Below are 13,752 nucleotides of genomic sequence, written 5' to 3' on the forward strand. Positions count from 1 at the left end.
TCTCTCTCTCTCTCTCTCTCTCTCTCTCTCTCTCTCTCTCTCTCTCTCTCTCTCTCTCCTCTTACTGTGCTTTGGATAGCAGCTGTATTTAGTTGATAGAACAGTGGTGGGTCCCTCCGTTCCTTGATCCCAAGGGTACAGCGCTTCTGGTCCAAACGCTGGGATGTCAAGCATTCAGTGGACACACACAGATGACTCTTCCGTCCCTGAAATGTAAATGTGGTCCTTGAGGTATTTCTCTCTGCTTAGCTCCTGGTGGTTTCTTGTTGCCAAAAATATAAGCTCTATGATGAGGAAACTTCAAAGTGTGATGGAGGCTCTAATAATTCATTGTAGCCAAATATTAAAACGTGGCTAGCCAGTTTGTTCTGAGCTTTTTTTTTTTTTTCCCCCAGTGTGCTAGCAGGCTACCATCATTCATTATTCACATTGCTGTGCACAGAGATGACACCTCTCTAGATGTGCAGTGAGTGCATCGCAGCGAAGTTTAGCTCCCTACCCAGTCATGCTCACATTTATTTCTCTGTTGTGAAAATAGCAACTAATTAGTGGGGCATCTCCATAGTCGAGCCTCTCCTGTTCTCGAAGTGATAGGGTAGCCCTCAGATAAGAGAACAGAGTCTTGACTCTAAGAAGGACTCAAATCCAAACAATTCTAAAATACAAACCCACCCACACAAAACATTTGTGAGCTACACAGCCGGCCTCTCTTCTTGCCCAGCTGTGTAGATTCAATTATAATAATTTTCTCAGTTGCATAACATTGCTATTTGTTTATTACTGCGTTATTAGTCAGTGAATGAACCTCCCTCTTTTTGACCCCTCAGCACTGTTTATAAAATACTTAATTGCTTTGGTATCTTCTGTTTTGTGTGTAATTCCAGCTGGAAGGAGCCATGGGGACAGAGTTCTCTGTAAGTGTGTAACAGACTGTTTCTAATGTGCAGTAAACTTTATTTAAAAAGGTGTGTGTGTGTGTTTTAAGTTGAAAGTAAAGTTATTTTGTTTTGTTTTCTTTTGTTTTTTAATCTCCTTGTGACCCTAAGTAGTGTGGTGGGAGCCACTGGCCTCTTGGCAGCCCTGCACAGGGGGTCCTTACACCCTGATTTCCTTGCCTCTAGAAGGAGGGCCTAGTGGGAGTCATGGTCAACAGTAACGAGGCAGTTGGCATTGAGCTTGAGAATGTGGGCTTTGCAGAGAAGACTCTGCCTCGTGTCAGTCCTGTCTCCTTTGTGTGTGTGTGTGTGTGTGTGTGTGTGTGTGTGTGACTTGGGTTAGTTTTTTGTCCACTTTGGATGTATTCTCCATTAGTGAATCAGAGAATGTATGACCGTACTCAATGGCAGCGTCAGCATAGCGTCTTCACAGAGACACAGGGAAACTCTGAAGTGTCATCAAGGTGTGAGCTGTCTCACAGGGGAAGAAGGATCCTTGGGGAAATAAATCAAAAAGAAGGAAGTGCAGATTAGAAATAAGGGGAGGTACTCAGGGCTTACCAGGATGTAGAGCTCAGGGGGAGTTTCTCACCGGACTCTTGCCTGCTAGCTCCATTCAGGTTGGGCAGAAGTACTTATGGCTGCCTGGGACTGTGATGCTGGGCGCCTTTCAGTGCTATCCTCAGTTCCTGGAGGCTACCTGCATGTTATGCCTAAGGGCTTTTTTCCCCCTCTACTATGGCTACCGGCTTCTTCACAGCCTAGATAAGAACCTTCTCTCCTCTTTAAAAGGCCCTCTGATTTAAGTCAGACTTGCCTAGGATAATTACCCCTTTGAGGTAACCCCAAACCAGCGATTTCTCACCTTGATCAGACCTGTGACATCCTTTTCACCTTTAGCTAAAAGTCAAAGGTCCTGCCACACTCAGAGATAATGGGGCAGTCTTAAGAGTTCTGCCTCCCACAACATGTGAATGAGTTTTTATAGACCACAGTAGTCTATCATTAAGCATTTATTGTGAGCTAAATATGCTAGATTCCCAGTCTCGATTCATGGGGAACTTGTCTAGAGCGTATAAATTAACTTTATCACTAAATCCTCTAATTTTTCTCCATTTCAAAGACCCCCCAGTTCTGCAAAAGCCCTGGTATTGGTCAGTGTTACTGAGAAACCTGTTGTCATTCTTTGAAGTTTGAGATTTTTAAAGCCATAGGAATAGCAGAGTAGGTTGCTTTTTAAAATTCTTTTTAAATAACACATGTAAGCAGCGTAAAATTGCTTTTCTGGGGCCAAACTCTATACCTTTCCTTCTTAAAAAGCAAACTTGGCTGTTGAATGTACCAGTGGCGGCAAAGCATGCTGTCAGGTGTGCACCAGGGGCTGGGTGAGCTGACCTTCATCTTCATTGTCTGTGAATAGAATTCCCTGGTGTCCATCTGTGTGTGAAATATTTTGACCAACCTGGAGACTTTGTTGCATACACATACAAGAGTGTTTCACTGCATCTGAGCACTGGCAGCCAGGGGATTTTGGGGTGTGCTTGTTCATGGCCAGACTCAGACGAGGGTTGGGGAACAGGGGAGAGCCTCAGTGCTGAAGAAGTGAGAAGGTGTGGATTCTCATTCATGGATGCTAAGGAGAGGGCAGGGGGAAGAGAGGAGAGGTAGGAGCCACGGGGTTAGTTTAGGGCGCTGCAGAGTTGCTGTTGCTGGCTTTGCCTCTAGAAAGCTGTGCTCAGAAGCACAGCACCTGAAGCCTGTGGTCAGCAATCCAGAGATGGCAAGTGAATGAGGAGGAGCCGAAAGAAAGCCATGCGGGGGTGTGTGTGTGTGTGTGTGTGTGTGTGTGTGCGCGCGCGCGTGCGTGCGTGCGTGCGTGCGTGCTGGGGTTCTCTAATGGGTGTGTCCTTCTGCTCTCCTCATGAGCAGCCAGAACCATGCACCCCACTTTCTCCTAAGATGTCCCTCCTGTCGAACAGTGGCCATGCCTGCTCTTCTGGCCCAGGCAACACAGACCCTTTTAAAAAATTATTATTATTTTCATTAGGATGTGTCTTAGTCAGGGTTTCTATTCCTGCACAAACACCATGGCCAAGAAGCAAGTTGGAGAGGAAAGGGTTTATTCAGCTTACACTTCCACACTGCTATTCATCACCAAAGGAAGTCAGGACTGGAACTCAAACAGGTCAGAAAGCAGGAGCTGATGCAGAGGCCGTGGAGGGATGTTCTTTACTGGCTTGCTTCCCCTGGCTCGCTCAGCCTGCTCTCTTATAGAACCCAAGACTACCAGCCCAGAGATGGCACCACCCACCAGGGGACCTCCCTCCTTGATCACTAATTGAGAAAATGCCCCACAGCTTTATCTCGTGGAGGCATTCCCCCAACTGAAGCTCCTTTCTCTGTGATAACTCCAGCTGTGTTAAGATGACACAAAACTAGCCAGTTTAGGATGCACACTCCTAGGCTTTCCTGGAGATCTTGAATTGTGGTATGCTTGTGCTGTTTTGTGTCTTCCCCGTGATGCAGGGGCAGTTTTGCCACCCCTGTGCCCCCTTACCAAAAGGCCTTTTCAGGAAGGAGGTGGTCAAGCCTCGGCACATTGTGCTTACCTGTGCACTGGTTTTGAACTGGCCATCACGTGGGAGAACAGCACCCAGATCTCACATAAACAACTAAGCTAATTTTTCCAAACATTTATGAGGCCATGGAAACACATCAAAACATGTTCAATTTAACATCGGTTTACTTTGTACCCTAGGTGTGAGTGTGTGTGTGTGTGGGGGGGGGGATGAGCATGTTGATTGAACTCTATGAGCTTTGCATTTGGCTTACCAGGCGGAGGAAAGGGTGGGTTTAGAGTCCTTCCCGAGAGGAGACAGACTGCAGTAGATGAGTAAGACACAAGCAGGCCCATCGTTTAGGATTTGGGGAGAGTTTTCAAGGCAGGGCAGGGAGGCAGGGGGCTAACTTGTCTTTCCTGGTTCCTACAGAATTGAAATGGCCCTGGGGTGGGGGAGGCGGGGATGTCCCGCTCATTGCTAAACTGAATGGCCCTCCTCTCTGACAGGGAGATCTAAGAACAAAGCCAGAAGAGTGGTCACTTCAGTGAGCAGTAGAAACAGCAGTGTTCACCTCCGGTTCTGCACTGGGGTGAAAAGTTAGTGATATTTCATACACTCTAAAGCTTTGGTTCAGAACTAAACTAGAACTCTCCCCTGACCCTTTGAAGCAAAACAAATTCAGCTTTGTATTAAGAGCCTGTAGTCCAGGGTTAGGGTTTTAGAGCCATGGCGACCACAACAGAGCTGGGCTGTACAGCCACCCTTGTAGCTGAGGGCCACCATCTTGGCAGTGACTAACATGCTTCAGTGCCTCCCGGAGGACAGTAGCGAGCACAGTTGTCCCTATTTCATTTCATTAAAATGAAAGCCTTATCGCTCACCATTTTCCAGCCCCATGGCTTTGGTGAGTTAATTCTAGAACTTTCACCCCACCACACACACACACACAGACAAAGTGGCAGTTACAACATCCACTTCTCCAGCCTCAGAGGGCTGTTCCAAGGCTGAAGAGGCATGTCGGTGGCTTAGTAGAGCCCAAAGCATGCAGAATGAACTGACAGTAAATGGTTGAAAGAGAAACTTGTCTCAGCGCAGTGCCCTGGGACTGCTTAGCCCCTGCCCCCAGTGCTAGGATGTGACAGTAGTGCTCTCTTTCCAGCACCCCAGGAGTGCTGGCTGGACATGGGACTAGAACGTGGGCCTGCACCTGACTCTCAGGGACCCCCAAAGCTGCAGGGGAGTACAGTACCCAGCCCCAGTCAGGGGTCAGAGAAGAAAAGCAAGGGTGGCTGTGGGTGGTGAGTGGGCACGTCAGAGAAGGGGACAAAACTCTGCCTGCTCCTTCCAGCTCTGAGGCTCGCGAGGAGAGACACAGTGCTGCTGGCCTCTGCCTCTCCTGTGGCCTTCACACATAGTGAATGGGAGAGGCAGCACACTCCAGCCCCCCCCAGGCCTGGCCCTACTCCTCACTCAGTTTGCTCAAGACTGCATCCAATTCGAAACTTCCCCAACATGGCTGCCTGCACATTCATAGCGCTTAAGCATCTGGTCTGTATGGTGAATCTATTCGCGCTTAGATACCAGGCCTGGCAGCCCTTCCCTGTAATACCAGGTACCCATGAGGCTGAGGCAGGAGGATCACAGGTTCAGGGGCAGCCTGGGCAATTTGCAAGACCCTGTCCCCAAACGAAAGTTAGAAAACAAACTCACGAACACCCACCCGTACCCGTGAGGGGAGAGACAGGAGAGACAGAGAGATAAACATGTTTCTCACCCCTGTGTCCCAGCGGTTCTATTATTTGTTTAAATGTGTGTTGAATGAATAAATTAGCCTTCCGATAACAAGTACTGCAGCAGCAGCAGCAGCAGCATCTGTTTTAAAAATTAACTTTCATCCCGAAAGTCTCAGCAGCACTTACTTTGCTATGTGCTCTGAATCTTTACATACTGTTTGGCCCAAAGGTAGAACTGCAGATTTGACACCAGGCTTACTTTCTTAAGGGAGTGTAGAGCATCCAAGGCCCCGGGCTGACTGGGGGGGGCGGGGGGTGAGGTGGTAGTGGTGGGGAAGACAAAACCAAAAGTTCAGAATATCCAAAATCATTTAAAAAAAAAAGATCATAAAGTGCATTTCCACCTTATGTGACTGAATTTGTAATCTGTAAACGGTTTAAATCCTAGTTGGCTGTGTTGCGAGCCCACGTTTCTTGCTACCGAGTTCCCATCGGCGGCTACTTCCTTAGCCTTAGTCTTGTCGCTGAGAGCTCCGATGGCTCTTTATGCCTCTCCATAGCTAATTTGCTGGGGGGAACAAGTTGGCAGAAATAGTCTCTCCGTGGTCAGCCAGTCCCAGCTCTTCTTTTGTGAAGCATTACTGGGAATCTGTACTTGTTTGCATATGTGTAAATTCAGATATGTAAATGTATGCTCGTCTGCAAATAAGCATTCACCCACAGCCTACTGTATGTGCAGTTCTGTGAGCTTTAGGAATTGTATGTGCTGTATGTTGGTGCTGCGACTCTATATTGCTTATAGTTAAGGCAAACTATGAAGAAGATAGCTTTTTTAAGCCAGAAAAGCCTTCGAGGGAAAGCACACTTAAGTCAAGAACTCTCTCCTCGCTGGGCGTGGTGGCTCACGCCTTTAATCCCAGCACTCGGGAGGCAGAGGCAGGTGGATTTCTGAGTTCGAGGCCAGCCTGGTCTACAAAGTGAGTTTCAGGACAGCCAAAGCTACACCCTGTCTAAGAATTCTCTCCTCTGCACTTTCCCATCGTCTTGCCTGCGATGCTTCCTAAGTTGGACTAGACATAGCACAGGGATTTGCCATTGCTTCCCCATTGGCTGGCTTTTGACAGTGCGCATCTGGCCCTTCTGCAGCTCTGTACAAGCGCTTACTTTCTAGTTGATATACTGTCAGCAGAAGAGGTAAGGATAAAACTAATACAACCGAATTTTTTTCTTTATACAAAGCATACACCTTGGGCCATTTTTACTTATTTAAATATCAGTCAGCCGTTTTAAAACCCAAGAGTCCATACCACACTTCTTACAGACACCACAGTGTGTCAAAAGGAATATCATGAATGGTGTCATGGAGGACATCCTATGGGGGGGGGGTGAAGTCTGTGTGGTATCTAAAATCCCTCACCTTCGCTTTAATAAATGAGAGGTTTAGGAATGGCCTATATGGTAATATCAGATGTTAATGGCATTGATTACCTGTCAGGCAGTGGGGATTGATGGGAAAATGTCCGCTGTAAAATTAAATAGCATTAGAGAAGACTGTACCAAGCATTTGGTGGGGGTAGCCGGGGAAGTGGGGGGCCTGAGGGACTGTCAGGGTTTTACTGGGAGCTCCAGGTTTTTTTTTTTTTTTTTTTTTTTTCCTACCCCACATGATTAAGGCAGACCATCTGTTCTTTGTTAAATGTTTACAAAAACAGCTTCCCTCTAAAAGATTCAAGGAGAAGTAGGTCTGGTAAACACTCATTTCCCTGAGCACCTTCCCGCCCTCCTTCAGATAGTACCAAAACAATTCTGCCGCATAGCAAACGAGATTAATACATTTCTGTGTTCCATCTTCACTTTTCCCCTCCTAGTGGGAGATTAAATTTTTTACAGAGTCCCTAATTTATGGCCTCATTTATTTATAAAAGAAGCATCTGAAGTGATTTGTATGCTGACGTGTATAGATGAATTTTCAGCTTTTTTTGTGTTTTTATTTTGTGTGTGTGTGTGTGTGTGTGTGTGTGTGTGTGTGTGTTGCTCTTTTTAATTCATACATGTGTGCTGGAAAAGCTCTCAGGGGACACTGGTATTCTGTAACTGGAGTGGAAGCCATGCAGGTTGTAGATGGGTCCATATACCTCCCATAGTAAGTACATCACTGTTCTACATTGGAGCCATCCCTCCGATTTTCCCTTGCTTTTAAGGAATAACTTTTCTTCCAATTTTTGAATGCTAGATTCTCCCAAAAAAGTTTCATTTCTATCCTCCATGCAGAAAAGCTGTATTTTCCTCCTAGTCAGTTACATTAGGAAATGTAATTAACTGAACTTGAGCTGTTTGCATGTAGAAAAGTTGAAATCAAATCAGCTAACTCAGCTAGTGGCTGGGGCCTAGGTTGCTTGGGTCCCTGAATGTTTGTGAGGGAACGTAGGCCAGTAGTGACCCTTCAGGGTTTGGCCGGTTCAGTGTCAGCTCCACATCCAGAAAGAAGACTTCAAGAGGAGTGGGGTGGCGTCAGATAAGGGCTAGGTTTAGGAAACCTAGGTCTACACTTCTCCTCTTTCCCTTATGTGGCTCCTGATAGCCTCATCGCCTCCTAGAACGTACTTCCTGTCTGGAAGATGGGTTAGATATAACCACACGTTGTTGTCCGTGTGGGGGCTACGTGTGAGTGTGTGTCGGCGCGCTCCTCCTCCCACCGTGCACCCACCTCTGACTTCTGACATGCCTTTCTGAACTCATTTCCTCTTTGCTGTGACCAAAAAGGGGGCAACATGTATTTTAAGGTTGGTCTTATACCAATTTGTTATTGTTGTTGCTGCTGCTGCTGCTGTTTTTAGAACAATGGGGATCAGAACGGGGGGCCTGTGCCTGTTAGGCAAGCACTCTTAACTGTAAGCTTACCCCATACTGGAAAGAAACTTAGCAAGTGGAGAAGCTGAACTCTGGTTGGGGAAAATGACTTCCCCAGAAAGCCATTGGTGTGGGGCCTGGACTAGAATCTTAATGTTTCAGGTTGGAGTTCTGGAACATTTCTTTCCTGCTGGTGTGGCTGAAGAATCAAGTGTAATTGTCATTAGAGTAGCCAGCGCAGGCTTTGGTGGGAATGGTGAGCTACCTTCTTAAGCTTGTTTCAGTTTGTCATGTTGTTTTGGAGACGATCATGGAGCCCCTTGGAGGTAGGATGAAACTGGAGGCGCCTCTCTAGAAATACTCCTGTATGTAAGGTTTTAGGAGCTGGCTGGAGTTTTAAGACATTAGATGAAGGAGGGCTACATTCAGGTGTCACCTCCAGTCCTTGTGTGGCCTTGGGGAGACACATTATCTTCTGGAATTTCTCTCTGAAAGACAGAGATAAGTTACTACAATTTCCTCGTAGATTCAGGTAAATGGACAGACGCATAAACTCATCATACGGCATAAGATATGCGGCATAAATATTTTATGTTGAGTTGTGATTTCTGTTAACTGTGCTAAACATGAGTTTCTAACCTTCCTTAGTGTTGAGTCTGTGGAATAAGCCTGGGCCCTACACGGCTCTGTTTTTGTGGGGTATAAGTTGTATCACCTTTGATACTGGTTCCATTTTGACCTTTGTTTCCTCGGGCAGGTTACTTTATGTTAGTGTGTCATTGTCCCCAACCGTGAAACTGGAAGGTTCCTCATCCTAGTCCAGAGACCTGGTGTGGGAATATAGTGATGTTACAGCCATGAAGCCTATGCTGGGTATGTTGGAAGATCACTTAGCTCTCAGAAGTATAGGGAAAAGGCAGGGGATGACCGAAGGTTGCAGATGGGATGTTTTCAGGGATTCTGTTGAAATGTGAAGATTCCTCAGGTGCAGCAGTCTGTCGGATGGATGATGGACGCACCCGCGCCCCTGCACCCCTGCGCCGCTGCTCTTTGCGGGGTGGGTGATACGCCTGGTGCACCCCTGTGCCCTTGCACTGCTGCACTTTGCAGGATGAATGATGCGCCTGCGCTGTCGCTGTTGTCTTGGGTCCTGTCACTCTGTGCATGAGTTATTTACTCTGTTCTCACTTGACTTCTCAGCATCTCATCTCATTTGTCAGTATTTTCTAATGTGCACCCCCCCCCAATTAATGTCAGCATTGATATCATCTGTCTATCTGTCCATCCATCCATCCATCTATCCATCCACCCATCCATCTGGCTTCAAGAAGTTAGGGAAAAGATTGTCCACATTTCTAATTACTTCAAGAAACTTAGCCAATGCAAAATCATGCAAAATCATTCTTTCATGTGACATTTTAATGTAGACAATTTAATGTCATTTAATCCAGATATGACCTGTGTACTCTGTAAAGGTTATATTGTACTTAGCTTTGTCTATCTTTTTAGTACCAGAATCTTTCGATGTTGGATATGCTTGTCCTTTGTACTCTTGTGTCTTTGAGTGCCCCCTACCCCCAATTTGGGGAGAGGCCTCTATTTTAATTTTACTTTTTGCTCCGTGTTCTTGCGGTTGAAAAGGTGTGGAATGCCTAGCTCTGTAGCCTCTTTCCCTTCCTGCACTAATGCTTTTCTGTAGTAATAAACTGGCATTTAAAGCATTCCTCTTAAAGAAACTCATCCGTCTCTAGGCTGAGAGAAAAATGGCAAATCCTGTCCCCCTTAGTTTGTAGATGTTGCTTCCTTGCGTATAGAATAGGACTATCAGCCATTGACTCCCAGCTCCTTTCTTCACCGTGAAGAATGAGACTAATTCAGCCCCATTTGTGTCTCTTAGCATTCTCCATCGGAGCCCTTTCTAGAGAAGCCAGTGCCGGATATGACTCAGGTCAGCGGACAGAACGCTCAGCTAGTGAAGAGCGACGATTACCTGCCGTCCATAGAGCAGCAGCCGCAGCAGAAGAAGAAGAAAAAGAAAAACAACCACATTGCTGCAGGGGATCCCTGTAAAGGTTTTGGTAAAGATGACTTCCCTGGTGGGGTTGAAAACCAAGAACTGCGCAGGAACTCACTGGATGTGTCCCAGGAAGAAAAAAAGAAAAAGAAAAGGCCGAAGGTCAAAAAAGATCCGAAGGAATCGAAGGAGCCGAAGGAGAAGAAAGAGCCCAAGACCCCAAAAGCCCCGAAGATCCCCAAAGAGCCAAAGGAAAAGAAAGCAAAAACTGTCACGCCAAAACCCAAATCCAGCAAAAAGTCAAGGTAGGCTGTGGGTGATCAAAGGCCACAGGGCAGACCAGCCTCCAGCTGCCGGGGTCTGGGTGGGGGCGTGGAGTGCCTGTGTATTTTAGATCATTTGTGACCCACTGGATCATACAGTGCAAAGCTGAGGTGTTTGTGTATTCTAAACTTTAGGACTCTACTCTTAGGAACTGCTGATTTATCCAGGGTTTTACTGGATAAAAAAAAAATGTTATTTAGCAGCCAGCTTCTTTTTTAAAAAAACCACAACTTTGCTTGGTTCTCTCTGTAACTCATAGGGGAGGATTTCAGAGTAAAGCAAGGCTACTGAATGGCCCTAAACAGTTTACTGCCGTCTGCAGAATTTGAAAGAGGGTTGATTGTGTCTGCTTAGCAGGGTAGGTCTTTCAGGGCAGGTTGAACTCCTCGTGGACAGTGTGGGAAAATGCGGTGGAACTCATCATTAGATACGGCTTCAAGAACAGACATGGTGGGCTCTGGGTATAGGAAAGAACCGCTCTGTATGCCCCACCAAGTCTCTGACCCCCTAGGAGGCATATTTATTCAGTAAGAAAATCCGAGAGAAGACATTGAGGACTAATTTTTTTCATTTGTCCTGAACATTTCCAACAACTGTTCTGAACCAGTTCCAAACATCTGAATCTATTTTCCAGAATATGGCTCATGTTATAAAATATAGTTTCCAGATGGAAATTTAGCCAGACTTGGTTAATCTGAGCCTGTTTGCACACTCTGATAGAAAACACACTCCACCCTCTATCCCACGTGCACATGTAAACATTTATGTGCACACATACTCCGTTGTGTCATTGCCCCGCACTTTCTGTGTGCAGCTGTAGCCCTTTTGCTGGTGGGCTACACTGTGTCACATGCAGACACACACACCAGGGCACAGAGGAGGTCACAGGTGCCGAGAGAGAGAAGGGGCACCTTCTTTAGTGTCCCGCCAGCGACTCTACCCGTGACTGTTCCGTGTGCTAAGGCTGTGAGTTTTCTTTTTGCCATAGATTACTTGTGTGGCATCCAAAAAGCTCAAACTTACCAATAACCTTATATTTACAGTCAAGGTTTGATTCTGCTATCTTCATTGAAAACATTTTTTCTCCCTATGAATATTTTTTCTAAGCCTAGAACTCATTACAAAATCTTTGCATTTATTAAAGAGGCATTTTATGAAATGCTTATTTGTAGGTAAGTGTTGGGACTATAATGATGAGTAAGATGCAGGTAAAATTTTTAGTCCAACAATGTGTGTTTGTTTTTAAAAAACTGCTGCCTGAATGTAAATACTGGGCTTTGGTCTGAGGAAGCAATCTCCCAGGGAGAGAAGGCAAATTCTAATCTGAAACAGAAGGTGTAGGTGTTCTGGACTTCAGCAGTATTATCATCAACACTTTTAGTACCAGGATAATTTCAGCTCAGTTTTCATTTGTTGTTGTTGTTGTTTTTGTTGTTACTATTATTATATTTAATGGTAAAAAAAAATGGATCGAATCACTCTGGAATTCCGACATAGATTTCCAGCTGTCTTCAGCCCATGTCTGATCGGGCAGGGCCTGTGTTCCCAGCTTACTTGGGCATATCCTTACCAGCCGTGGAGTGGTTTGGAAACAGACTCTGAAATGCTTGCTGTATGTAGTAGTGACCCTTGTATCTTCCCCGACACCTGTGGAGTCCAGCCCGGTCAGCACTGGGTGTGCAGCATTTCCTTGGTGCAGCCAGAGATCCTGTGTCCACACAGAGAGAGCTACTGGGGCTGACTCCAGGGTAGGCCGGCGACTGCCCCCCCCCCCCCCCGAGAGCGAGGTCTCTGCCAAGTGTTTGGCACAGCTTACTGAGTAGGGCCTGCACCTGCTTTTTTTTGGGGGGGGGGGCAGGAGGGAATTTTCACTTAAGAAAATATACTTCCTTCCTTCTCCCTGCTGGCACTCACTAGTTGTCTCCCTTAGAGCTAGCTATAAACAAATTTTGTTTTTAGCCTTAATGGTTTGGGGACCTTTGACGGGAGCGGGGTGATGTATGTGGAGATGTACGAGTGACAGGAAACTGGGTCAGAGACTTAGCAGGCCACGTTTAGGGGTGGTGTTGGGAGATGGAAGGAGTTGGTTGCACCTCTGTTTGCTTGGGCCACTTTGCACGCATGTGACCACTGGCAGATTTACAGGGAAGTGTGGTAAGGACTATCCCCGGAAGCTTTCCCGTTGTTGATGGTCTTTCAGGATTGGCTGTCCAAACATAGGATAATTGCATTGAGATGTTAAATAAATTAACAAACCAAACCATTATTTTGTCAAACCACGTTGTTGCTATTGGTCAGATGAATTGAGTATGTCAATTGTGGTCTCCTTGTTCAGTTACATCTACAAGGAAATGGCATCCTTGAATCAAGGATAACGAGAATGCATACAACTACGTGTAGATTTTGAATAGCATAGCAGAATAATTATGTAAATTGGATATGCAGTGATGAAGGTAATGGGGGGTTTGGGCTGTGTTAGTGCTGGGGCTGAATTGCCAGAGCAGTTTGCGTCTACGCCGTGAAACACAACAGTGGCAATTTTGTTTTGCAAAATGCTATGTGATACCGGTTATTTCCATCCTTGAATAAGTTAACTTGATGAATTTGTTTATACAGAAAATAATTTTCCTACAGGGGGCTGAAACAGAGGAAATGAGCAAGTGAAATGAAAAATTTAGCCTAGTAACTCCTCACTTCTTTCCCATTGATATCCGTGTGAGCTGTGTCGTGGCTGCCACACTGCCAGCAGACACGTTGTCCTTTGAGTGTGTGATGAGGAAGTGACCTGCTGGTGGTCCCCCGCATCATTCTCACACCCTTGGTAATGAGGGATGCATAGAGATGGCGGGCGTGCAGGGCAGGTCCTCTGGTGCCCACTTGGTTCTGCTAAAAGTCAGACGGTTAAATCTGTGGACATCCTCCACCTCAACAACCAAAATACAGTCACACGTGTCTTTACTGTGCCGGAGAAGCTACAGCAGCCTGCCTAGAAGCAGTTCCATGGAATGGTGGAGAAGCAGAAGAAGCAATTGCCCAACATAGTAGGATAACTACACTTTGCACCCTAACAGCCAGGTGGGGGTGGGGGATGGGCTACTTCTGGGCCCCACTCCTCTGATAGAGCTGTGCTCTTTTTTTTTTTTTTTTTTTTTCCCCTCACTTGTAATATATTTTTCCTATACCTGTTTTTATTGCTCTCCCCGGGTGTCCTTATAGCTTTCAAATATTGGCTGTTAATATTGAAAATAAAGCCAGGCCCTCTGCGGCTGGAGAGGATGCATTTTGCATGTGCATGGATTCCCGGAGGATTTGCATCCCCTTTCAGTGCTTTCGGT

At 46.1% G+C, this 13,752-nt stretch overlaps 1 protein-coding gene across 3 annotated transcripts in view; it reads left to right on the forward strand.

Annotated features, from left to right (window-relative positions):
* Chd7 (chromodomain helicase DNA binding protein 7) overlaps positions 1–13,752 on the forward strand; it is a 180,618-nt gene that overhangs the window by 86,802 nt on the left and 80,064 nt on the right. For all 3 annotated transcript variants that reach the window (XM_021222408.2, XM_029533228.1, XM_029533227.1), the window contains exon 3: positions 9,977–10,398. In XM_021222408.2, the coding sequence (XP_021078067.1) occupies positions 9,977–10,398 (422 nt within the window). The remainder of the gene's footprint in view (positions 1–9,976; positions 10,399–13,752) is intronic.

Source organism: Mus pahari, chromosome 22, assembly GCF_900095145.1.
Source record: "Mus pahari chromosome 22, PAHARI_EIJ_v1.1, whole genome shotgun sequence".
Classification (NCBI taxonomy): Eukaryota; Metazoa; Chordata; class Mammalia; order Rodentia; family Muridae; genus Mus; species Mus pahari.